This window comes from Falco biarmicus, chromosome 19 (genome assembly GCF_023638135.1).
Source record: "Falco biarmicus isolate bFalBia1 chromosome 19, bFalBia1.pri, whole genome shotgun sequence".
NCBI classification, from domain to species: domain Eukaryota; kingdom Metazoa; phylum Chordata; class Aves; order Falconiformes; family Falconidae; genus Falco; species Falco biarmicus.
The window spans coordinates 4,349,885-4,376,706 of record NC_079306.1 but is presented as its reverse complement, the minus strand read 5'-3'; the positions used below and the strand labels follow the sequence as shown (position 1 = coordinate 4,376,706).

Sequence of the window (26,822 nt, the reverse complement as noted above, 5' to 3'; positions counted from 1 at the left end):
ATCAAAGTGGAAACATCACATGCCAAATTGAGGGAGGTTCTGTAAGTCTCAAGTTCAACTTTAAAAGCCTGTATCTGTCTATGCCTGTAAAAAAAACCCCACATAACCACAAAAGATCCTTTAAAAGAAAAAAACATCTTAATTCTCAGCATCAGACCATTTCTGCAGGATATAGATTCAAGTTCAAAGTACCAAAAAAGGATATTTTGCTAGTTAGAAACAGAAATAAGCAAATAACTTACCGAGTTCACGGCAGAGAGTAAGAACTGGATTGAAAGCTTGGAAATGCTTGTTTTTATACTGTCTTTTAAGACTGCATGGAAAACCTGAGCTGCTGTGTATCAAATCCTAATTAGATACAGGAGACAATTTGTTCATATGGAACTTTTTCATTGGCTGTAATTATTTTACTCACTTGTGATTATTAATATATTGTTATTCCCAAATACCACGAAATGCACCCCACACCCTGTGGGTTCTTTCCATTTTAAATCTTTATGGGAGAAATAAAAGATAACCTTTTATTCCATTGACCTCATTTGTTACGTCTATCTGTCGTTCTTCTAAAGTGTGGTGGTGGTGTGTGGTGTGTTTTTTTTTTTTTTTTTTAGAAGATCAGCAATTAGGAAGCAGCAGGGGGGAGTGGGCAATGATCTTCCTCGCTCCATTTCCCCTTTTGTTCGTTTCAATGCAGGTAGGCAGCTGGGGGCATTGAAGAATCCGGCTTTGCAAAATGAGGCTGATGCACTCAGCTATTCATTGTGTGGCTGCTCTAGCGCTCTTCAAACTTAATAAGAGTCCTTCCCTGATTTTATTAGGCTTTGCAGTTGGTTGCTTTTTACGGCTGAAACAAGGCCAGTGGAAAAGGTGTGCAGGCAAGCTGGTACTGTCTTTTGGTGAGGTCCAAAACACTCGGAGCTGTGTCCAGGATTTGTCCTGTGGCAAATGGAAATCTGCTGGGGAACTGGCATAGCTAATTTGCAAGGAATTGTGACTTTGCAAAGGATATAAAGCTTGGCTGCCTGGGCAGTGCTTTATACAGGCAGCTGTGGTCCTACGGGGACTCTTAGTTCATTAGCAAATGTGTTGGTGGCATCTGGTTGGTGTCCTTTGCGAAACAAGGAATTTCCAGGTTGGACTAGGTTAGTGTCCCAGTGACAGCAAGGGGGGGAATCCCTTTCTACTGACCCTCTTATCTTACCCTGTGACCATCCCAAGAGCTGCTGGTTTGCACCTAGATGTCAGCTGTGCCTGTGTGGATGCTGCCTCTGTGTGTGCCTTGCGCTTGTCCATCAGAAGGGAAACTGCTCCCTATGTGTGATGTAATTATAGCCTTTGATGTCTTGAGACGCAGCCTCTAAATTGGGTATGTGCTGGTGTTCATTATAATGCAGTTCAGCCTGAAAAGCTTTGCTCATATAAAACATTAACAAGCGTTTGTGAGGAGTTTTAAGAGGTTGTGTTATGAAGATGTTATTTAATAGCCTCTGTCAGTGCTATTCTTGTTTTATGAATGGGTAAACATAGGTCTGCCGAGCATGGTACCTGTGAGGATCAGCTTAATTTATCAGTAGAGCAAAGCTGAGGTGTGGGATGAGAATAGGCTCTGTTAGAGGTCATGCCATGAGGCGTGACTGTGGTTTGATGAAGTTCAATGTTCTTGCCCTTTTTTCCCTCTTTTCAGCTTGGAGTATTTCATTAGGAAAACACTGGCTGAATTTCATGCTTTAACTCCCTGATTTTCCATAGCTAGTATATACAGTGCAAGTTTGTATGTTATAAAGGGGAATATAGTTAGAACCCTGAATACTGGCTCTTGTTGTAACCCCTTGTTCTGAGACAAAATGATGGCTACAGGCAGTAAGACCTGTGCTTCATCTTAATATCACAAGATATCAACCAATAGCCAATGCCATCTGCTTCAAGGGAAAATATTTTCCCAGAGGGCATGCAGGTAACGCAATGTCCAGTGAGCTAAGCTTAACTCAGCAGTAACACTCAAAGGCAGGAGCGTTTATTAGCAATTCCATCTCTGCATTTACCTTGGTGTAGCACCAGGGTGTAGCAGATCATTGCTCTTCACCTTTCTATTGCATCGCTCATAACGCAGCACGGACAGCCTCCACTGCTGGATAATAAACCTTGGCAATGGGAAAAATGGGTGTTTATTTTCCTTCTTCAACCTTCCTGGTGAATTCATGGCTCATGGCTTATTGTTAATGCATGAGCTATCACATGGATCAATGAGAAGTATCAGGACCAGCTGATAAGATTGAGAGCCCTTGTAGTGGTGCACTGTGTAGCAGAGGATATGTCTGGGTGGGAAATTCTCTCTTTCCCATTTGCTGGAAGCAGTTAAAATCTTCTTGTGATGCTGAGCCCAGCACTGGCTTTCTTCAAAGCGTGTTGTCTCTGTGGCTGTTTACAACTATTAAATTCAAAGTACCTAATGGAAGGCTAAGTTATGGGAAAGTGTGTCATTCTCCGCAGAATAACGTGGTGGTGCTGGGTGGTTTGAGGCTGGGCCAGTGGAGAGTGGTAGGTTTGGTTAAGTGTACAGGGCAACAATTTTGGAGCTGTTTGCAAACATCCACCAAGCAGCCTTGATGCCTGTTTTCCACTGCACAGAACACCTCCAAGCCCGTCCTGTGGTTCATTTATTATTTTTTTTTTGTAAGCTGGGCATCAAGCTGTGTGGCTGGTCATTCAGAAATAAAATAGCTCTGGACTTCTACTCATGGGGTATCTAAAGCCTTGTTCATCAGAAAGCTTTTTTCCTTTGAGAGCAGCAAAGCATGAAATGCAACAGTAAAATGAAATCTTTTAATGCAAAGGAAAGGTGGAGTGCACAACTGCTGTCTGAAGTAAAGCAAATGAAAATAAATGTAATTCCAGGGTTTCACCAGACTTTATTTCTAAAAGCTGCACACTATTCATTCCATACTTATAGTAAGAAACAAATTCAGCTCCCCCTGCAACTGCTCTCTTCACAGCTGCTCCGATATCGCTAACTTTAAGACAAAGTGGGAAAAACCTCAGTGGCTTCTCATGTCTGTGGTCTTTTTTATAAAATTAAATGTGCTAAGCCTCTCAAGGTTACAGCCTATTTAGCTGTAGTGTGGTGGTTATAAAACAGTTGAGCTGATTTAAGGAGGAGAAACAAAGGGAAATGGATGAAAATCTGAGCCTCAAATTACTTTTATTATACTTCCCTAGACAGACTGGTGGAGAGGGCACCTTTTTGGGTTCAAAGTCCTTATTAGCCAAAGCCAACATGTAATTGATGTAATTGTTTCTAAGGTTCCTGCCTCATCTGCTGTGGTGTGCACACTAAACCACACACGTTTTTAGAGTTTTAAACTTCCTAAATTAGATCCATTTGTTGTGGTGTTTCAATGATCTCAGGGATGGGTTGGATTCTTTATCTGCTTTTTTGAACAGTGTAATCAGATGGATGTCTTTAGAGATCTCCCTGCTCTTGTGGTGACCTCCAGCTTGGTCCCCTAAGGGTTAATACATTTGTCCTGCGTATCCTTACAGACAGAGGACGATTAAAATCTTTTGAAGAATCTTAACATTTCGGCTAAATACATAATAAATGTGTCCTGTCAGCACTTCAAGGGCTTGAAGGTGTTGATGGCTTGTCTGCAGCTCAGGCGTTTTCTCTGTCTCCTGGTGGATACAAAGCTGATGATTTTTGTATTTAGTATCGTTAGCTTTCAAGATGCTGGAATCTGATTCTTAAGCTTGTTTTGACTGGTAAATAGAGCTGACACGTGCACTGTTTTGTTGCATTGCTTCCTTATGGACGCACTCTTTAGGTACTGGGTTTTGGCAATGGTTCACTGGTTGACTCATCACTTTTATTTCCTTGTCTTCTCTGGTAGCCTTTGAGCTGGCAGCTGTAATACTCTTGTTAAAAAAAATAATCATATGACAACATCTGTTGTTTAGAACACTAATGAGCTTTTACGATGTGCTTTGAAAATGCTTTCAGAAAGCATTGGCATGCCTGCTGTCAGTGTTGTTAACCTTTAAGTTCAGATAAGTGGACCCTGCAGTGACATTAACCCCAAGCAGTCTGCAGCAGAGAAGGAAACAAATCCCAGCAATGTAGGTTCCTCTTGCATGGGATTGAAGATCTTGACTTTTCAAGACAGAATTATTAATATATTTCTCAATATATATAGGACTTAATGTTCAGTTTTATTTTCAGCTGTCTAACTTGAAAACAGTAATTAGGTATTTAATTCCAATGTTTTTGAGGAATTACGTCAGGGATAAATTGCTACCAGGTCTAAGCTAAGATAAAGACGTATGTTGTCATTCACATTGTTATCTTCAATTATAGAAAAGGTAGAGCCAATTTTTCCAAAGGAATTACAAATATGTAATCATCAAACATTATGAGACTATGAATATAAATCTCAGTATGCAGTTAAAGTAGGGAAGCATTCCAGTCACTTCCCATCATTGTGGAAATCTTGACTGAGGTTTCTGCTCTGCCGTAGCATAGAGTGCAATGGGGTCTAGTCCTGTCCTTCAAAGTAATTTTACTGCCAATCTGATGATATACAAGATGAGATGACTTGGAAGGGGGAAACTTTGTTCTGCAGTGTTACCACCTCTAACTCCACCAAAGGAAGGCTTTTCCTTGCAAGAACAGGCTGCTGGGGCAAAGGCAGAAGGCTTTGAGGTGAGGTTTAGTATAATAGAACAGCCCAAATAAGTCGCCTCTATTACTACAGAAGTAGCAAAATATGTTTAAGTAAAATGAAGTGTAAATCAGAATGGACAAGCTGCTGCCCTCGATGGCCTGGTGGGAGTGTCGGTATGGCACACGCCGCAGCCATCCTTGGCACCTGTTGCTGACTCTGCTGCTGGGTGTCAGAAAGCTGCTGCCTCATGCTGCTGTTTAACACGGACGATAACCCCACACCTGCAGTTTCAGTACATCACCAACTGGGATTCCACAATGCATCTTCCCCTCCTCCTATATACACAACGAGCGTTGTTATTATAATGGCTTTCAGTGCCTTTTTATTGAAGAAGCAACTCGCTGGAAAAAATGTCTGACAAGGTCTTGCCTAAGCCACACCGTATTTATTGTCTTCTTGCCATTCCCCTAATCAGGTCATGATTTATAGCTTCACAATATGGGGCGTTAAATTTCACATAAAATATGGCCTTACCCTTTTTTCCTTTTCTTTTTTATTGTCAAAGCTTGCATACTTAAAGCAACAGATGCTTGGTGTCTAATTGGAAGAGCTGCACTGACTTATTTGGGTACATATAACTCTATAAAAATTCAGGATTTCTTCAGTGTGCCAGAGCTTTGACCCGACTTTGTATTAGCTCATTTTCATCACGCAGCTGTGAACCTGGCCACCCCTAGGCCAAGGATGCAGGTTGTCCCTCGCTTTTGCAACATTTCCTGGGCTGAGTCAAGTACATTTTCTTTCAAGCAAATGGCTGTTTACCACCTGCCCAGGATCGAGTCTGTTCATGGAGAATGTGAAGCATAAACCATATAAACATTTTGTCTTTCTCCAAGATGCAGAGTTATCCCCTCTATATAAAGTTTTGAAACAGCAGAGACTGGAAGGCAGTAAAGTACAGGTCATACGCGGTAGAGGGACAAACTAATAATTACAAAGTGATTTATTTAAAACAATTGGCATTCATTAACAAGGTTAAGTCTTGAAAGAAATGCGTTTAGTAATTGATTAGGATGTTATGCACACAGGTGATTCATGCTTTGGGCAGTCTAAGAGCAAGTATAAAAGTGCTCAACATCAGATCTTGTATGATCATTTCTCTTATTTCTCTTGTGAAGTAGGTAAGTTTCCTCTGAGTTCCACTTTCTAACAAAGCCTTTGTTTGCAGTTTTAAGTCAAGGTGAATGCCGTGCGAATATTCTGATACAAGTCTGAAGTTTTTTTTGATATAATTAATAAATTTGTGACTGTTGAGCTGCTGGCTTTGGTAAATGCAGATCTGGATGGTGGGCTTCAATCAATTTTTCATGAAAACTGATTTCCAGATGTTATTGTTTTCAAAACTGATTTCCAGACATTATTGTTTTCAATACAAGCTTTATAGATAACTTCTAGGAATGGAGCTATGAAAATTCCACCTTTCCCTCCAGCCTATCAGCAGACTTTTATTATAATATTTGATTGTGAAACTTCTAAGAATTTGTGCCTTATTTCTATACCATTGTCTTCCACTTCAGATTGACCATCCCTGAAAAATGGTGCACTCGGGTACATGCACTGATGGTGGTGCCTCCCCGTGTGGGGTGGCTGCTCCACAGCCCATCGCTGACAGCTGCAACGAGCCCTGTGTTCGGCAGTGTCCCGACTCCAGAGTGGTGATCTACCCTCCGCCGGTGGTTGTGACCTTCCCTGGACCGATCCTCAGCACCTTCCCGCAGCAGAGCGTCGTGGGATCTGCAGGAGCTCCTGAAGCTGGAACTGGCTTTAGTGCCGCCCGTGCTCCTGGGGGCTCACATGTTTATGGTGGTGCCAGGTGGGGACGGGGGTACCCGGTTGGAAGCTGTAGACCATGCTAAACCTAGTGAGAGTTGCTGCTGAAAGAATAATGTCCAGGAGATGGCAAGCAGGATGTAGACATGTGGCTGAGCTCCAGGGCACAGCATCTAGGAAGGGTTGAGCATTTGGAGATGCCATTAAACACATCCGTACATGCTCAGATCTTCTGAAAAAAACATTTACATCCTTCTCAGGTTATCTTTCCTGATTTTCTAATGCCTTCCCATCTTTCTAAGTGCTCCGTTCTTGATGCTATGGACTGTATTACTACTTCCTTGGGGGTTTGTAGGTATCATTGTGGCAATATAAAGGGATCTGGTACGATAACCATTATAGACCCCTTTGTAGGCTCTTTCTGTGGCTACTGGTGTATATTTATTTTATACCGATATATAAAAAAAGGAGTTGCGGAGTCAACTAGCCTATGCTCTGTTTCTGTGCTGTATGCGTCTTGCTATGATCAGGGCTGAGTATCAACACAGAGCTGCAACAAGGAAGCAACATCAGTTACTACATGAATCATCTTGCATCAAACCATAGGTTGTGGGCAATTTGTAATCTGTACTGTATAATCCTACCTCTGTATGATCTGCTTCTTATTAAACATGACATTGCAACATGTTATTGGCCTCTATGCGTGCATGCATACATGTGTGTTCCCCTCTGCTCCTCCTAATTCAGGTGCTTTTGTCTCGCTGCACTAAGCAGACCCTGTCAGCCTGCTACAGGACAATGATATCCTTGAGACATCTGGCAGCGGACTGTGCATGCATCTCCTTCCCACAGCAACCTCTGTGCTATATCTGTCTCTTCATGACCTGCTGCCCGTGTCTTTGCTTTCATGGTTCCTGGTCTGGAGCTCTTTCCTCAGTATCGGCTTTTCTGGCACAGTGTTACCTGGTGTCCTCAGGCTCAACCTCCCCATCTAGGCAGCGATACAATGCATCAGAGCAGAGGCGTGTGGAGAGTAGCTGGTATTACTAAGAAGAATCTGAAGCCAAATGTTATGTAAAAGCAGCTGGTTTTGAGTGTAAAAGTAAAATTCTTGGCTTTACCACTCTGCTGGATGTTTTACAACAATATACCCTATGCACGGTGATGTTGGCTCACAGAATTTTGAATTTCTTGAGGAATATATCAATAAAAGTTTCCCAAGCTTTCCATGCTTCTGTATTTGAAATGTTATGCATGCATAATACTTTGTTACAGCGTTTCTGTGTTGCAAGCTGGCATGGGAATGCTGGATTATTTCATGCTAGTCGCTCTCTGGAGAATTATTACCCTGACATGTAAGGAAAACAAAGTTGACCTGGCATTGTAATGGTGTGTAATTGACTGCTGGTGAGCCTTAGAGGAGGTGATTAACCCGGGTTCTCACCAACCACGTAAATCCTTCCCTACAAAAGAGAAATCTCCCAGACCTCAGAAACCAGATGAAGGAATCTTTATTGTTGTGCTAATGGTGTACTTGGAAATGAACTGAAATTTATTATTGAGGCCTCTCAGGTTCCACTTTCCATGTAATAAGTGGAGACGCATTTACCACAAAACACCAAATGTCAGTAAAAATAGGAAATTTTACCAGTGGATTTCTATAGAACTATTTATAATACACTTTTTACTCATTTTGATACAAAAGCTACTTGTGTGAAATGCTCTGAGGCTTTCAGAGGACTAAAGATATTAATATCTTACTAAGAAGCTGCCAAGATAGAAGTATTTGTTAATGTCTTTTAGGTTCGTTATTGCCTTATGGATAAAAATATTCATCTAAATATGGTGAATTTTGAAATGCTTCTTGTTTCTCTTGTTGCTTCCAGTAAGGCCCCTTTTCCTATACCATGGTCCATTTTCTCTTCTCATAAAAGATTTTGTTGTAGTATTGCACTCTTTAAAATTTTTTTTTAAAAATGTTCTAGTCCAGTTTGTGCAGCAGTCAGGGATAAGTTTCCACTTTAAAGATGATCCTCACTCTTGCAGTGTATCTTTGTGCTGGAGGCATCTCCTGCAGCATGCCTCAAGTGTGGGTTGTCACAAGGTGCATTTAAATTGGTAATTTCCCACATGCATGCAGTAAATACATCCTCGTTCAGACTGGCATCCAGAAGTTTAATTGAAATTACAGGCATTCGTTTTCTGTTAGCTAAATTAGCTATCTGTCATCTCTTATGATAATATCTCATAAGCAGGCACAAAGTTCCTCTAATCATCCAACTTTTCTTAAGCCTTAGGGCACAAAACCCTATGAAACAGGGAAAAATGCGCTTCACACACCACAGAACAGGTGTATCAGAAACTCAGAGCTTTCTGAGACGTTAGGATGGATCCATGGGAAATGAGCATCAGTGCTATTGGCTGATGCATGGGGTGTGTGTATGGACCCCAATTTTGCAAAGATTTGGGACTTTTTGAATCACCCTGATGTTCTTGAATGAGTAGATAGTAAAATGAGCCAGTCCCTGGTTGGTAACTAAAGTCTGAGAGCCCTGTGGTAGGCGCACCTTGGGGGGAGAAATTGGTTTCCCTCCCTGTGGTGCTTGGGCTCCAGTGTTTGCATGAGGCTGATCTGCAGCAGGGCAGGAGATCCTGGCTGTGCTCTGCATCCCTGGAGAGGGGAGAGTGCAAGGGAGAGCCGAGGTGGCTTAGCTGGGAGGCAGCAGCCAGCTGCATTTGGGCACCCACAGCAATGCACACAGAGTTGGAGCTGCAACCAGAGCGCTGGCACCTTCAAAGCAAGAAGGGAAGTGTGGTGGTGCCCAGGTGGCTCTGGGACAGTGTGGCAGAGGCAGGTGACAGGTCTGGGAAGGCTGGGGTTGGCAGGCAATTACAGCCTGTGGGTCATGTTCCCCAGGCATTGGGTGGTGATTGCACCCGCTGTCGGAAGCGATAGCACCGCTGGTAATGAACCAAGCGGGATGTTGGAAGCATCGTAAATACTGCTACGTTGGCAGACATGGACAGGGGCTGGTGTTAAGTTGGGGCCAAAGGACCTTGGGCAGGGAGAGGTTTCACCCAAATGTTTGGTTTTCCATGTTTTATTCTGTCTCTTTTCCTGTGCAGCTCCGTGTAAGCCCTTCTGTGCTGTACGCGCAGGTGGGAAAAGCCTTGCATGCCACAGGGCATCCAAGTGAGATAAGCTGAATTTATTGTGTTGGGAGACTCCACCGTTTGTTAATGTTTTCCCTGGGGAACCCAGCCCATTTTGCTGCTGACAGCAGCTAGCAGAAGGATTACAAAAGATGTCTTAATAGCTTTGCCAGTTTCAAAGGGTTGTGCTGATTTACTGCCAACATGCCATGCTAGGAGGCGAGGGTGGAGGTTGCTGCTCTTACCCTCTTCCTGGGGCATCCTGATCTGGCTCTGTCTTGCTCAAACTAGGACACAAAGAGGTGACCTCCAAGCAATGAGGTAGCAGATCAGGCCCATCTCTTGGTTGTGGCTGCTCCTTCCTAGACAAGGAAATAGATCTGTGGGGCTCGTCTTCTGCTACCATCCAGGTCAAGGTCAAATGGTTTAAGTGAAAGCAACAATGTGAATGTAAAGAAATGGACTTTGGACTGGAGGAATAGCATTTAAACCTTGGGGACTGTTCTGCTAACTATGACTGGCTTTATGCCTGTGAAAGGGCTTCTCTGATCTGCTCCACTGGTTATTTTCTTGACTCTTTCCTCCACTGCGCTCTGTCAGCTAAGGAATGCAGAAAAGCTTGTGCAGGTGGCCACCATGAGAAGAGAAGGGGTAGCCATGTAGCCTGTCTCTTGAAAATCATCAAGAGGTGCCCCCTCACAGTCACTTGTGCAGCAAGAATTTTGACTTCTGGTGATGTCTTTGATGTATGACTGGGCTTGCATGGGACCCATACAGTTTTGTCTAGGCTGTGCTTGTCAAACCACCTTGTTCCATGCCAGATCATAATCTTTAATATTATAAACCTAAATTAAGACTACTCAGTCTCCTAAGGTGACATGGTAGAGGCTGACAAGAACTCCTTGAATAACCTGGCTGTTCAGTTTGCAAAGGAGATCTCTCCAGCAAATGGTCATGGCTTGGTTGCCTATGGTTTTTTCTCTTAAGTGTCTTTAACCTTGAGCATCATTGCTGTTTTTCCTTGGCAGACCATGACTTCCACTCAGTCTCTTGCTTTTGAAAGTTATTTTTCAAGCACAAACCCCAGTTTGCTCCAGGACTGTGTGTATTTGGTAATACAGACAGTCAGGTGATGGCCTTTTCTGGAACAGTATTTGTGTAAAGCCAGGGTCACAGGTTTGTTAAAATAAGGTAGAATTCCTTCCTGCTCTGGGAAATGAGTCGGGGCTGGAGCATTTCAGATCGAGATGTGGTTGGTGATACTTTCTAACATCTAGAGCCTAGACCCCCCTCATAAGGTATGGTTCTGTGGTTGGTTAGGGTGGCAGTGATGCTGGTCCCTTTACAGTGGTGTATGAGCACAGACAAAAGGAGAAGACTGGACACCTGATACTATTCAGCAGAGTAATTTTAATGGAAATGCGGAACAGTGAGTAATAAAGAATAAGTTTGCAGTTTTACAGAAGGGTCTTCAGCAACTAGAGTGTCTGATGCTGGAGGATGATTTCTCTTGTGGAAATGGAGCTTGACAGTCCAGATGCGTTTCTTGCTCACAGAGTTGCTTGTAAATCATGTTTGCTGCCAGATGAGGCACAGCAGGGATGTATAAAAGGAGCTTCTCTGCTAGATGTCATCTGTGGTGGAGTTTGTAGCTGAGCAAAGTGGACTTGTTCATGGTGGTTAAGGAAACTGCTATTAATATGGCGATACAAAGTGGATGTGAATTAACTTAAAAGGTAATTTACTCACACCCGAGACTCTTGCTTTCCTCCATCTACATGCTGAAAAGACGCCTCAGTACTTGCTGTAATTCAAGTTGCCCTTTAAAGTAACAGTTGAAGAAACAGGAGATATTAGAGAGGGTTATGTATGGGGTAGTCTTACGCAGCCTGGCACCCACATGTCCCACTGAACTCAGCCGGAGGCATGGGTGCTCAGCGCTTCTCAGCACCATAACCTTAGCCATGAATCCATGTCCACATTTCATTTCTTCGTTGCTGTTTCTGCTGGTTCAGCATCAACAGCATTTTCAGCAGTTGTATCTGTTCCCAAAACGAGAAAAGGGGTGGCCATACCCAAATCCATACGAGTCCTCATACCCATAATAGCCTCCATAACCGATCAAGCCTCTGTTCCCATAGAGGTTCCCAAAGCTTCTGTAGCCATATGGGCTACCATATCGGTACTGGTCCCGGTAGAAGCCATATGGGCTCCCAAATCGGTAGCCATTCAGACCCCCAAAACCGTAGAGATCTTCATAGCCAAATGGTGAGTAGCACCCATTGTCATAGAGGTCCCTGTAGAAGGTCATCGTTCGTTGATGCAGGTAAACCTGAAACACACACCCAGAAGCAAGGTGAGTTTATGGGCTGCTGACAGCAGGAGGGAAGGCTCAGAGCTTGGGCAGAGCTGAGGAAATGTAGCTTGGTCCCTCCTGCAGGTCTCTTTCATCCTCTTAACCATCTTGTTTATTTTTCTAATCTTCTGAATCCCAAACAACTTTTCTGGTTTTTTTCCCCTTAACTTTTGGAAATGGCTGACTATACATGAAAATATGCTTTTTACCAACGGAGAACTAGAACTTTCCAACCCAAGAAGTTAGAGAAATTGGAACAAATTAAAGAAAAATATACTAGTTCAGGTACTGATGCTTATTCAGATGAGACCAACAGCCCACCACATGCATCCCCTTGTCTCCCGTAGTACCGCGTGCTACTCAGCATGGGATAAACTCAAAGAATGCGATGAAATGGAGGAATGTCCTTCCAGGTTGTCTACTTAAAGTAATAAATGTTTCATAAAGTTTTTATCTAGGGATCTGAATTCCCAACACCTAATGAAAATAATCTGGAACTGGAAATTACTTATGACTTCAAAATTGTGGCAGTAAATTTCAAATTTTCAGTGCTTTAAACCCTACTATTAAATTAGCTCAGGAAGAGTAAAAAGTTTCAGTGAAGGAATTCCATGATGTTGCAGAGAATTTTGTTTGGGATTAGCTCCAAAATGACAAGAAATTGCCTACAGAAAATCTTTACACATACATAGACACCTGTTATGTATGTCATATATATATGTACACACCTGTACCTTTCTTATAGATATGTCCATGTGCATAAACACACATATTTATACAAAAATATAGATATATACAGGAAAATATTTGTATATCGGAAAGAGAATAGAGCCAGTATTGACTTACGTGGTTCAGCGAGGGGAGAAGCTCAAGCGAAGTGGATAAAACTTCGGAGGTGTAGGTCCGTATATATACCTTCTTAAACTTAGGTGTTAGTTATACAACGTATCTTGTTGTGTGCATTATTCCTTAAATTGATGTAATTGGAGCCAGTGATTTTCATATTTTCAAAGTTCGAAGTTATGACACATATGTAATACCTTTAGAATTTCTTTCATCTTAAAACAAGAAGAAAGGGGATCAGCACATTTCTAGTAAAATTGCATGGAATTCTTTGTAGTTGGGTGGATAGGAATAATTTTGGGAGATGTTTAGACCATTACTGGTTGCGCAATCTCCTTGTAGGTATTCTGTTCACTTGGCTTTTGCATCTTATGGTGCAACACGCAGGGGAGAAAAGGAGTAGGCTTTTCTTTGGTGTGCCGAAATGTAGTAGAGCTTCTATTCAACATCATCATGACCTGTACATACTGCCCAGTGGTCCTGTGGGGATTTCTTGCCAGCAGTTTTGCTTGATTTTTCTCTCAGGTTCTACAACAGTGATTTTGAAGAAATGTTTCAACTGCCTTATGAATGTTCCCAAATATTTCTTCTGATTTTAGAAGATTTTTTAAATGTTTTTTTTACTGTCATAAAACATATAATGCATCAACTTATTAGGACCTAGAAGCAAGACACCTTGATGTGTCTTATAAGTGACCATATTATTAAATCTGGGGTGTTTTTCGGTAACAAACTATTAATATTTAAATACACAAACTATTAATATTTAAATACTGCAACACTTTGCAAATTGAAAACATTAATGAGTGTTTATGAAGTGCTTTGGTATTCAAAATTCTGAGGAAGCCTCAACATCCTGCTTGCTCATTGTTACCCTTATTTTATATTCAAATTAATGCCAGAAATTAGGTGAAGGTCATACAAGGAGCTTTGCAGTAAACTCCAGCATTCCTCACTATTGTACCATATTTGATACTTGTGGGTGATTCTTTGCAAAAAAAAATATTAACATGGTTCCTTGGAAAATAACATTTAGTACACCTCACAAAATCCTTATCATCTATTATTTTCCAGACCAGGTTCATACTTGTATTCTTCACTTTGTTCTACTGAACTCACGGTCAAGCCCTCTAGTGAGCTAAACTGTGAACAATGCTGTAGTCATATTTCTGTGGAAAACATTCTTTCTGCTCATGCAGCAGCATGAATTTTATGCACCATTAACATTTTAGAAGAATGCAATTAAGATTTATTCGGAAGTTACTATGTAGCTTAATATAAAATACCTAAATATGTGCTTGCATTTCCTTTAAACGGGAAGCCTGGTGCCGTGGCGCATCAGAGTTTCTAGTGAACAATGGATATTTTCTAACATGTGGGAAGGTTTTTCCTTTTTTACTGAAAATTTTACTTTTTTACTCTCTCTCCAATGGCATTGGGAACTTATAAATGCTTTTATATCATATAAAAATAAACTTCAGTTTTGACAGGGAAGACAATAAAATAGTATCAGGAATGTAGTTGGCCCAGAACATTTTAAGATGAAAGAAACCTGTAATACATGTGACATACAGGAGGCTGGGAACACACTAATAATCCCAAACAATGGAGAAAATTATATTAATTGAAGATATGACGTGTACAGGCAAATTTGGTTTCCAACCAATAAGGCTACAAATCTTTTGAATACACAGGGCGTCTTAGATAAGCCAGGCAGGCAAGGAAACAGTATAAAAAGGACTTGGAGCTCCAGACTCCTCACCAGCTCTCTTTCTTGCCTTTCTCCTCCCGGTGAACTCGGTAAGCCTTTTCTTCATCCAGTCTTTTCGTAAGGACTAGAAATTTCAGGTTAATAATTTATGTTAGGATTGGGGCTTCTCTGAAATTTAGGATTTCTCTGTTCCTTCTAGCTGTGCTTTCTGCAGAACAGGAGCTGGCAGGTTCAAGTTTTAGAGCTGGGGCTGAATCTTTCCTGGTCCTGTTGGTACCTGGGGTATGCGGCTCCCTGTGAAGGATTCCTGGCTGTGGGGTCTGCAGAGCTGCCTCCAGCAGATGGGGAGAAAGGTCTCCCCACTGTGGCCCTCAGAGGGTTCTTCCATAAATCGATTTTATTTTGAGGGAAGGCTTCAGGTCTGTTTGGCAGGACAGCAGATGTTCTTGTGTGTGCCAATGCTCCGTAGTTTCTTGCGTCTGCTGTCAGCCTTTCCAGACGCTCATCAGAATTAGTGTAAATTACTGAAATGAGACTTGGAGCAATGGACCGAAGAGCTGAAGTGTATTACCATGGCAAGCATGAGCTGCTTTAAGCTTTCTTGAAGGATCTGGCAATGTAGAGTTCTATGCAAAGCTGATATCCTAAAAGAAATTTAGGATTGTTAACTCCTAACAATATTCTCTAAGAAAAATCCTGAAACAGCAGCAGGGAGGGTTTGATCTGTAGCAGGTATATTCCACTGTCAATGCTTTCACCAATCTCAGTAAGCAAGAAAAGAAATAGAATAGTTTACAATCGGTGGGTAAAAGAGAAAATGATATAAATCTGTCTAATAGAAATCTGCCTGATAGAAATTACATCCTATCTGAAATGGGATGTAGGAAGGAGCTGAGGAATTTGGTCATAATTTTACTTCTGTCCTTGGTGTCATGGGGCCAGTGGGGAAGTCTGTGGGCTCTAAGACTGTTACTGCCACTGGAAGTATTTATTACTTTTGCTTTCCTCCCCGATGTTGCATTTCAGGTTTGCCTCAGTTGCAGAAAGATGACTTTCCTCCAAGGCCAGTGCGATGATGACTGCTATTCTCCCTGCAATTACGGGAGCCTGTACAGCTACCGGAGCTACGACTGTGGGAGCCCTTGTGGCTACCGGGGCTACGGGGGCCTCTATGGCTCCCGGAGCCTCTACGGCTTTGGGGACCGGTACGGCTATGGCGGTCTCTACGGCTACCGGGGCATTTATGGCTCTGGGGACTGCTATGGCTCTGGGGGTCTGTATGGTGGCTATAGGGGCTTCTTTGGCTCTGGGGACTGCTACAACTACCCAGGCTTTTATTCTGGCCGCTACGGCTCCCCCTTCGGTTATCGATATGGCCAAAGGTTCGGCTACGGGAGCTGCTACCCCTGCTAAACCCAGCAGGAACATCCCTGAAGTGAAGATCAACCCAGGCCTGGCAAGCACAGATGGACGGTGAATCTTGGCAGCAGTGGTCCCCGACACGCAGAGCCCTGGTGACAGCAGCCACCCTCCACCGCGGCTTTGAGGGCTCTGCGCTGCTGTTGAAGTGCTTGTGATGATTCATCTTTACACTGCTCAGTGTCTGCTTGATCTTTCTCCACTCAGACTCTGCTCTTGATCAAAAGCTTGCTTCTCTTCGATACCGCAGTTTTTTGTAAACTGTCTTTATGTTTGTTGCAGTAATGTACAAAACATTAACTCAGAATGAATGGTTATAGGCAGGGTGTAATGTGTCTTCGGGAATGTAGTCTCTCAGTTCTGTATGCCTTTAAAGGTGTATCTGCCTTTCACTCATATTAAAACTTCTGCTGCATCAATACTGCATTTCTGGTTTTATTTTTCACTTGCATTTCTTAAGTATCTTGAAAACAATAGCATCACACAGGTGGGGTGGCAAAGTTTTAAACTTTGTGTACTCAAGGGTTTGCATGTAGAGACTTGCCCTCCTCAAGGTGAGAAACACAGACTTTTACAGCTGCAAGAAACTTCAGCTGTATCTCTGGTTATGCATGTTTCTACAGCTCTGGGCTTTCGCTTGGTGTATTCTAAATAATTTATTCATTTAAAATACTTCAGTGCTGCTGTTGGGCTAATGTGATGTGATCAGGACACGATCCATCACTGGCTGTGATCTGATATTGAAGAGGTCCTAGGTAACTGAAAATGTGTGGACTCATCAGGTGTTTTAATTTTGAAATAAGTTTGTGTTTTACATATTAGCATAGAATCATTAAACAGCCCAGGTTGGAAGGGACCTGGAAAGATCAGGGTTGAAAGATTAGGGGTTCCCTGATGGAGAAGTGGGAGGAATTTGCTCTTTGCAGTGTAGATAGCTTGGTAGGAGAAATGGATATCCACTGGCTGGCACCTCTGAGGCATGGCTGTGGGGTGTTTTTGTCTGTCAGTTTAGGGAAGTGTACTCAGAGGCTGTATTTTGGAAGAAAGCCGTCATGACTGATCTTACTGACCTTTTTTTTCTCTCCCATTGAATGTTATGGCTCTCTACAACTACCTGAAAGGAGGCTGTAGTGAGGTGGGGATCAGTCTCCTCTCCCAGATAACAAGCAATAGGACAAGAGGAACCAGCCTCTAGTTGCACCAGGCGAGGTTTAGATTGAATGTAAGGAAAAATTTCTTCACAAAAAGGGTTGTCAGGCATTGGAACAGGCTGCCCAGGGAGGTGGTGGAGTCACCATTCATCCCTGGAGGTGTTTAAAAAATGTGTAAATGTGGTGCTCTAAGGCATGGTTTAGTGGTGGGCTTGGCAGTTTGGACCTGATTGTCTTAAAGGTCTTTCACAACCTAAATGATTCTGTGATTCCACAACTGAGAGACTGTGGCTGTATGAGGAGGAAGATGATGGCACTTTCTCACTGCTTCCCTGGCCAGGGGTGGCTAGCAGACAAGAGCTACCAAAATACCATGGGGAGACTGAGAACTGCTTCATATGGTTTTTTTTGTTTGTTTTTAAGGACTATTTGCCCCTCTTTTTTCCCCCCACTTTTCTTTCTGTTGTCTAGTTTTTAGTCCCTGGATTTAGCAAATTGCTGTAACTGCACCTGCAGAAATGGATTTTCTTCTACCCAGTGTCTGTGTGGAAGATCAAGGCAGTGTTTTGAGTTTTTAAGGTCAGCATCAAGACAGGAAAAGCCACCGCTTCCTCCTTGACTCTTTTCCCATTGCTTTTAGTATGGGGTTTTATTTTTCCCTACATTCCACTGGCTCATAATGGAATTTGTCTGTTAAATTGGAGTGCGATGGGAAGTTGTAACTCCAGAACAAGGACATTTGAATTTGGTTTCCAGGAAAAGGGCAATATTCTGCTCACTTGAACATTTTCATATACTCCTTACAGAGGCCTGAGACTAATTCTTTTCAATTTTGAAACATCATTATAAAGACTATTACAGCCCTATTATCATAGAATCATAAAGTCATTTAGATTGGAAAAGAGCTTTGAGACTGTCAAGTCCAACCGCTACCTCAACACTGCCAAGCCCACCACTAAACCAGGTCCCCAAGTGCTACATCTACACATTTTTTGGACACCCCCAGGGATGGTGACTGCACCACCTCCCTGGGCAGCCTGCTCCAATGCTTGATAACCCTTTCTGTGAAGAATTTTTTCCTAACATCCAATCTAAACCTCCCCCCGTGCAACTTGAGGCTGTTTCCTCTTGTCGCTTGGGAGAAGAGACCGACCCCACCTCGCTCCAGCCACCGTTCAGGTGGTTGTGGAGAGCCATCAGGTCCCGCCTGAGCCCCCTCCTCTCCAGGCTGACCCCCCCCAGCTCCCTCAGCTGCTGCTCATCAGTCTGGTGCTCCAGCCCCCTCCCCAGCCCCGTTCCCGTCTCCGGACACGCTCCAGCCCCTCAGCATCCCTCCTGCAGCGAGTGGTACAAAACTGAACACAGCATTCGAGGTGCAGCCCCACCAGTTATGCTGAAATATGTTAATCTTAAATCTGGTAATTAAGTAAGGGAAAGGGAGAAATTGTGGCATTTCTCAAATTTCTGAGGGGTAGAGGAGAAGAAAAGAGTATTTACTGGGGCCAGCTGCTCTGAACATAGAGGCATATGAAGCAGAAAGTCCCTCGAAAATGCCACCACTCAGCATATTCATGTAAACCAGGGACAGAGGAAAGACAACAAATGGGACTCCAATTATTTTTTTTCATGCAGAAAAAATTTAATGCAGTAAGAAAAGGAGTTGGCACAGATACAGAAAGATTACAGTTTTGGGATACTGGAAAGAGCTATAGAAGATGAGTCATTGCACGGTGCTGTACAGAACATTCCTCTTTGTTGAAGCTGGGTTGTTCATCCTTTAAGTACTTGTAAATCCAGATCAAAGGAGAGACAGCTGTAATACTTTTCCATTACACAGTACTGCGGCACCTTACTGGAAGTAGTTATTGAAAATGCAGATGACACGAAAGTTAGTTTTGCAGAAGTCCTTTAGCACCACTGCAGCAACTGTGAGAAGCGTCAGATGAACTGCAGATCATTGCTCCCATGGCTGAAGGGGTGTAAAAGGGTTTCAATGCAGGAGAGGATCAACAAACAAGTCATAGTTAAGAAAAAAAGGAAGCAGCAGAAAGAACAGCAAAAATATAAATGTCAAGAAATAGTAGAGATCAACCAAGCTCCCCGCTCTCAGGAACTTTGGTTGCTGTCACAGGGGCTCTGCACTTCTACAGACATTGCCTCTGAGTTTAGCCATTCGTCTTTGCTCGCCGGGTCAGGATTCTTGTTGCAGGGATATTGCCAGTGGGTTTAACAACAAGGGTAGCAGCACCTATAGATGTAATTGCAGCAGGAAGGGTAGCAGTATCGGGTTGTGCATGTGGTTCCGTAGCTACAGCAGTCTCTGCGGCTATACCTGCTCCGGTAGTTGCACAGGGTCCGGTAGATGCAGGGGTTGCAGCAGCTGTAGCTGCGGGGACAGCACACAGTCCTGTAGCAGGGTGAGCAGCACATGGTGTAGCATGGGTAGCTGCAGCAGTAAGACATCTTGGGGTGGTAGAGGGAGGCAGGCAAACCTGAAACAAAGCAGCAGGTCAATGGCAGGCTCAGCTTGCAGGGAGCGGCAGCAGTGGTGGCTTAGTGGCATGAGTATGGTGGATTTAGAAAGAAATATTAAACAAATCCCTCAGCCTTTGGATGTAATTCTATTTTATCCAGCCCCTTTCTGTGCTCCCTGCTTGTTAGATTTGATCATGAGACACAGTTTGTATTCTTTAGCTTCTCCTCTTAAAAGTGAACATAACACTCTATTTCTGGACTTTGGATCCAGAAGGTTCAGCTTGCAGACACACATCCCAAGGGATGTGTTCGTGTCATTTGGTGTCCAAGCACCCAGAACAGGCAGCTGAGATCAATCCTGGCAGCTGTCTGCAGCTCAGGATATGCACGTGGAGGTGTCCTAATGCCTGACCTGAATCCTGCACAGCATTTTCCAATGTTCCCAGAAGCATTCATACACAACATGACGAGTTCATTAAAGTCAGTCTCCTTGTCTAGTTTTAATCTCATCCTGTAAACTATTCCCTTTCCCATGGAACATCAGTTTTCATACTTTGTTAGTGCCAGTTCTAGCAAGGACACTGAAAATGGTCTGCTAAGTAAAGAAAGGCAATTTCTGTTCCATTTAAAAAGCCAAAGAAGTAGAGATGTTGGCTTCTTATATGTGAAGACAAAACTTCTTACTAGGCTTCACATCTTAACCAGTGATATCCAAAGGTTCATTCATCAATATCCCACTTTTGTTTTTTACTATACAGATTAAAAGGATAAGATACTTCTACCATCGCTATGGATCAGAGAATGTTAGTAAAGGACTCATTCCCAAGTTAGATGAATATCTATAAGAGCAGGATCTGAACTTACCAAGTTCACAGAGGAGAGTAAACCAAGAGGAGCGGTGTGAGGAGTGTGGGGTTGTGAGCACTTTTATACAGTTCCTTAGACCTGTGGAAGCTAGTGCAATTCTCCGTGTGCTTCCATTGCCTGTTACTCACAGCACAAATTTCGGAAGTACATCCCTAGTCCAATTGCTGTAATTGTTTTCCTCCACATTTATGACAATTTTCAAATTCCTCTGGTACCACACTGTGATTACACGCTGTGAGATTCTGTCATCTTAAAACTTTCTAGGACAAATGGGTTTCTGGGAATTCATCTAAAGGACAACTGGGAATGGAACTGGAGGATACACAGAACAGTTGTTCCAGTGACACTGAGTGCCTTGCTGGGGAGTCCATAGGCTGTTTCTTTATGTTATGTCCTGGCCAGGCAGGTGGATACTGGCACATTGTGGGGTGATGTAAAATCCCTGAGGAGGAAAGAAGCAATACACTATGTGCTTAGGGCTTTTACCAACCATTTTGATTCATTTCCGTTGCAATTAATGACAGGCGTTCCATTGATTCCTTTAGGTTCTTCTACTGTCTTTAATTTGGCATGCGCTCTATGAGAAGTTCAGACCAAGGCACGGGATCAATTAAATGAGCATCTGAGCAATGTGTCTAAGACTTATGGTCTGTTTTTCAATTTTTTTCTCTCTTTTCCTAGTGCAATTATTAGAAAATTTTGCTTGAATCAATGTCTTGTGATATCGCACATGTATTTATGTGGGATCTATGCATATATGAGATACATATATTACACTGGGGCAAGTATTGCTGCAGGAGCTGGTAATGCCAAACAAATCTGGGTTTCCTGTTGGTCCACCACCACAGGGACTGTGGTGGAGGAAAGGGGGAGCGAGGTCTTTCAGGAAGGCTGTGGAAGCCAGCAGAATGGAGTCCACATCTTCCTGACTGGTGTGAAGCATTTGCTGGGGAGGATGGCTGGAGACTGCTGGCAGTGGGGGGTTCTTTGAAGCCCCTTGCTTTGCAATGGGTTTTAATGGCATTAAAAAGGTTGGCAAAGTGCTAAAAGTCACCCACTGCCAAAGGTATTTTTCTAAATTGGGAAAGGAGAAATCACTTCTCTGATTTTTTGTGGTGGTGTTGCCCAGTGAGATATGATTGTCTCTCTGCCCGTCTACACCAGGTGAGGATGGCGACTGTAATGCCTTAGTTTCAATAAAGAGAAACATTGCTTAGCCCAGGGGTTCCCTTCCACATTTTCCTGCTTATTATACAACATTGAGCCACCTTTCAGTAACAAACCACTAATATTTAAATAATACAAACATTGCTGAAGTAAGTTTTAATGACTGTTTTGGAAAAGCATTGATACCATAAATTCTGATGAGGTTCAGCATTTCTAGAATGTCTGTTATTATCTTCATTTAATATGCAAATGAGGGATGACTTACTGCAGTGAAGGTCATATAAGGAGGTATTTGTTGAGGGGAAAAAAAAAAAGAAGTCTCCTGACTCTATATGTTGCGCTCTGCTTCCTTTGGGAAGCCAGTGTTAGATGAAGTTGAAACCCAGTGTCAATAAGATTTGCTGTAAAATAATATTTATAGTTTTAACTTCTAAATATGCTGCTAACATTGCTGTTATAGATCTTAATTGACATTTGCTTTTGTGGTATTCTGAAAGAGTTCTTTTGTGGTATGAGCAGGTGCAATGGTGAAGCATAGACTGATTCTTTTTTCTCCCTCCTTTGTGTATATGAATGTAGTATTAACCCAAATGAATGCTGAACTGCAATAAATTTCCTGGTTTTCGTTAGTGAACCAGACTGAAAGGAAATATTAAAGGTATAAAATAAAATTATTTTGGAAAAAGAGAAGAAAATACCTACTTTTTTCTCAAATACAAAACTCAGTTTTGCAGGCACAGATAGATGGCAAAGATAAGTGGCACAAAATATTTTTGCCTCCTCTGCTACTCCAACAGTAGGTATTCTGTGAGGAAGAGAGGTGCACTACGATTTATTTTTAAATGTATATTAGGTATATGTAAGTGTACAGAACTTTTTTTTTCCCTCTAGGAAATGCTGACACTATTCAGGCTACATAGACGTTTAGTATGTTAAAAATATCCCAAATATATTAATTTTGATTCTCAGTCATCTCTAGTCTGACTATCTGTCATTCTCTTATCCATTCTGGTACCCCAATTTGATAATTAAAACTGAGGATGACCTAAAAAGGTTTAAGATGAAAGAAGACCTTAACTTTTGCATTGTCAACTCAAGATGAGAATAGACTAATGATCCTTGACATTGAAGAAACCAATTATATTAATTGAAGTTGTGACGTATGCAAATAAATTTAGTTTTGCTGCTGTTAGTGCAGGTCAGAAGACTAATTTCTGAGTGACAAAGCAACCTGTTGCGTGGCATCAGATGCCAGGTCCCTCACAAATAGATGAGGAGCACTGAAATGGCCATTCATTGCCCCAGAAAGTTAGACATGTGTATGAGATTTTGCAAAGTTACCTAGCTGCTCAAAATTAATAGGATGTTTTGATGTCCCAAATATTGGCTATCAGAGATTGTGCTTGGGAAGTGTGAATTCACTGATGCCGACACTTCTGTACCTACAAACTAAAGTAATACAGGGCAGTGTCCTAAATGGACTTCGAGACACACAGCAGAGTTCAGTCAGTAACTGGAAATACAATTCATAAAAAAATTTATTAGTTATAGAAAGATGGAGTCAAATTCACAGAGGAAAATATATTAAGACATTAAGAGCCCTGACTCATGAGAACACTGCAGGTTTAAGCATGTTAATCCCTATAAAATGTCAATTGCTTTCTGTCATCTTCATTAGTCAAATGACTTTTCCTATGTTATTCCTTCATTTATTGTATTTTTCCAGCTGTACTGTGGTAGAGTTACTATCAGAGCTGAGATAAATATTTAAAAGTCTTTATTAAAAAGAACTTCTGAAAAAGTTATTGAAAAATGCTGCTATTTTCTCTTAAGGTAATGTTTTTATTTTCTCTTTAACTTTTATTTTATCAAGTGCATGATTATTTCATCATCAGTAATAAGATCATATAGAATTAATACATGTCATTCTAAATACATACGAATAGGGTGTATTTGTATGTGTTCGTGTGTGTACATAAAATCCCCCATCATTTCTTGAGGTGTGATCCACATTTCCCTATTTCTTTTGACAACACACAATGAGTGACAATACTTACTGAAAAAATACTAGTAATTTCATTTTTTTGAAATAATGTTATTTATATATAATGGCATTTAATATAAGTTCAAATATTTTTATTTTTTTCTGAATTATATACGAAATTTAAATCTGAACATTTTTGAACAAGTGAAAATATAGACTGTGCTAATTGAAATACAAACCATTTCCAATTTGTGTTACTCTGAAATAGGAAAGTCTATGATATACTGCATCAACTAATAACTTAAAATAAATAAATTTGACTAAACCAGTGCTGCTTTTAAATGAAAAATTAATACCTTCAGATGCTGAATTTGCACTTCATGACCATTTGAGGGAAACATTGTTTGCATTTTTAGACTGCTATGCCAGAGGAGAACATTTTCAGCAAAAGGAAATTAATATAACAATTAAGCGCAGTGAGTGTGTAAAGCCTTTGTTAGTAGGTAATTTGTCCAAAATAGTTTTCCAGAAGTACCCAGTGTGTTACTGTAGACCAGAATGGTGAATTTTTAAAGCAGGGTTCGATGGATGTTTCTGGCAGCTCACCCAGGGACTCATGGGCTTGTCTTCTTCAGGTTTCTCCTTTCCCGTCTCCTCTGTCAACCTCTTGAATAACCTGTTGAATAGGTTTCTAGGTTCTGCTTAATTTCTGTGCTCTGCTTTCAAATTGGGTGCAAATTCACATGAACCTCACTTCTGCTGGGAATTGGTTGCACCTGGCACTTAGGGGATGAGGCAAGAAACCCTGCAGCAATGCCTTCCCTGATGGTCTACCCACCAGGGAAACACCAGCACCAAAGTCCATAATTCTGCCTCCTGCATGCAGATAGACATGGTGTTTGCTGGAGAGCTGGAGCTCCTGCAGACTGGGAGGAGAAACATTTCCTGTTGGAAATAACTCCCCAAACTCAATCTTCTTGTGGGTCCAGATGGCTCCAGCCTGGGAACTGTCCCAGTAGGTTCATCTCTTCATCATCAAGCTGGCAGTCACTCCTACTTTAAGCAACTCTTCTCCCTCCTTGTCATGTGCCCTCTTGTTAATTATGGGGAAGAAGATTCCCCTGGAAGTCTCACCTTATCTGGAATCTGCATGCTTCTAATTTTCCTTTGTAGAACAGTTTTTGCTGATGGCGGCAGCTGGCAGATGCTTGCAGGATGCGTGCCCAAAAGCCAGCCCAGCCAGGGCGGTGGTGGCAAGGACAAAGCTCAGAGCTCACACACGCCAGCCACGCAAAGCGACCTCTGGTGGAGAGATGGCAGTATTTAAACGTTGATACGCATTGGGAAGAGGTGGGTGTGAGTTCCTGTGTGTTCTCACATCGGGTATCTATTTCAGAGCTGCAGAAACCTTAGGAAGACTGGCATTTTGTGTCTCAGGGCGTTTTGGATCCTCAAATGTAGCATAGCTTAGGCTGGAACGTAATCAGCAAGTACTGATTTAATTTTCTTAAATCTTCACATTTCTAAGCTAGTATTTTGGAAATGAGCTGTGTTTTGGTGTGTTTGGTGGAAGAGGGGCAGAGTTAAGATGTGGCAAATGTGAGTTTTCAGGACTGCCTTGGAGGAGACAGAAAGTGAGGTGTTCAAAATGTCCTCGGTCATCTCAGATTCTACAGGATGCTTGAAATTGCAGATCTGAAAAGCTAGGGCCTCCTTCTTTCGTATCGGTAAATAAACAGTAAAGTCAAATATAAAAGAAAAAAACCCAACATTAAAATATAACAGAAAGCAGTACTGTGATGCAAGTTTTTTTAATGAGAGCAAGAAGCACTGTAAACAGCAGCTACAGCTTGTTGTAGGACAGAATAGGAATAGCCAGAGATTTACACATGTTTTAAGGAAAGAGTCACTACATTTCACAGCAGATGGTTTTGGGGTGATGGTGGTGCTTGGTGAAGAGCAGTGCTGTCAGCACAGCACACAGCAATACGAGGCATCTGCTCCAGTTGCATCTCCTGTTGCAAAGCCATGCATCAAAACACACAATATATCCACCAACAAATGCTAGGAAGGAAGTGCTGACCCTAAACACAGGTTATTCGGGATAACTGCAGACGTTGAAGAGAGATGCTAAGCACTCAGGACCATTCTTGACCATAGTCGCTGTCACGGGAGCTTAGCGAACATAAAATTCATACAGGAGCCGTAAACAACTTTTTGCCTTTTGTTTCCTGTGTGGTCGTTGTATGGCTGGGTTTAGCAGGGGTAGCAGGGGTAGCAGCTCCCGTAGCTGTATCTACGGATGTAGCGAGAAGAGTAGGGGTAGCAGTAGCGGGCGCTGTAGGAGGGGTAGCAGTCACGATAACCGCGCAGATCCCCGTAGCTCCGGTAGCTGCAAGGGCTTCCGCAGTCATAGGTCCGGCAGCTGTACACGGTCCCGTAGTTGCAGGGAGAGTAGCAGGTATCCTCACACTGGTTCTGGTAGTAGAAGGTCATCTTGGTGTGGTGGAGGGGGGCACGTCTGAAACACAGCAGAAGAGAAGAAGGTAAGGTCTGCCCCAGAGACGAAGCAGGAGCTTGCTGCTTCTAGCAAATGCAGTGTGAGCATGGGAAGGAGGGAGAGGAGAGAGGAGGAGAGGGGAGGAGAGGAGAGGAGAGGGGAGGAGAGGAGAGGAGAGGAGAGGAGAGGAGAGGAGAGGAGAGGAGAGGAGAGGAGAGGAGAGGAGAGGAGAGGAGAGGAGAGGAGAGGAGAGGAGAGGAGAGGAGAGGAGAGGAGAGGAGAGGAGAGGAGAGGATCCAGCCAAACATGTCCACTCAAGGTTATACTCTGGCTCCTTCTTGCCCAGCTCACTCCTTTCTGGTTTCCCCCTTTCTTTTCTCCTTAAAAATATGTAATGTTGCTTTTCTTGTTGCCATTGCTTAGAATTGGCAGTATGGATTCAGATTGTGTTTTAGACAGGATATTTTTAGGATTGGGTTGTCTGTATCAGTGCCTGAAGTTGTTCGAAAAACCACAAATGAACAGACACTGGTTCAGGAATTAATTTTGCCAGTTTTTGCTATCGAGACAAGATGCTACAGAAGAAATCCTCCCCTTATGCAAGTCAGCAGTGCTCTGCTGAAAAAATCAGCTTGTTTGTATGGACCTGTGTCTCTGCCTTAGTAGCCAGTTGAGTATATATTTGCTTTTTGTTCAAAATAATTGAAA

At 42.4% G+C, this 26,822-nt stretch overlaps 2 protein-coding genes across 2 annotated transcripts; one reads left to right on the top strand and one right to left on the bottom strand.

Moving 5' to 3' along the window:
* Positions 1–6,253: 6,253 nt before the first annotated feature.
* LOC130141585 (claw keratin-like) lies at positions 6,254–15,964 on the top strand. Its single transcript, XM_056322611.1, has 2 exons — positions 6,254–6,531; positions 15,736–15,964. The coding sequence occupies exons 1-2, from the start codon at positions 6,254–6,256 to the stop codon at positions 15,962–15,964; spliced, it is 507 nt and encodes a 168-aa protein (XP_056178586.1).
* Positions 11,671–11,952, bottom strand: LOC130141301 (scale keratin-like). The gene has a single exon (XM_056322167.1). The coding sequence runs from the start codon at positions 11,950–11,952 to the stop codon at positions 11,671–11,673; it is 282 nt and encodes a 93-aa protein (XP_056178142.1).
* Positions 15,965–26,822: the final 10,858 nt, after the last annotated feature.

Coding starts and splice junctions, on each gene's coding strand:
- LOC130141585 (XM_056322611.1), top strand. CDS start 6,254: ATGGTGCACTCGGGTACATGCACTGATGGTGGTGCCTCCCCGTGTGGG. Junction 6,532..15,735: donor CATGTTTATGGTGGTGCCAG/GTGGGGACGGGG, acceptor TGGCTCCCGGAG/CCTCTACGGCTTTGGGGACC.
- LOC130141301 (XM_056322167.1), bottom strand. CDS start 11,952: ATGACCTTCTACAGGGACCTCTATGACAATGGGTGCTACTCACCATTT.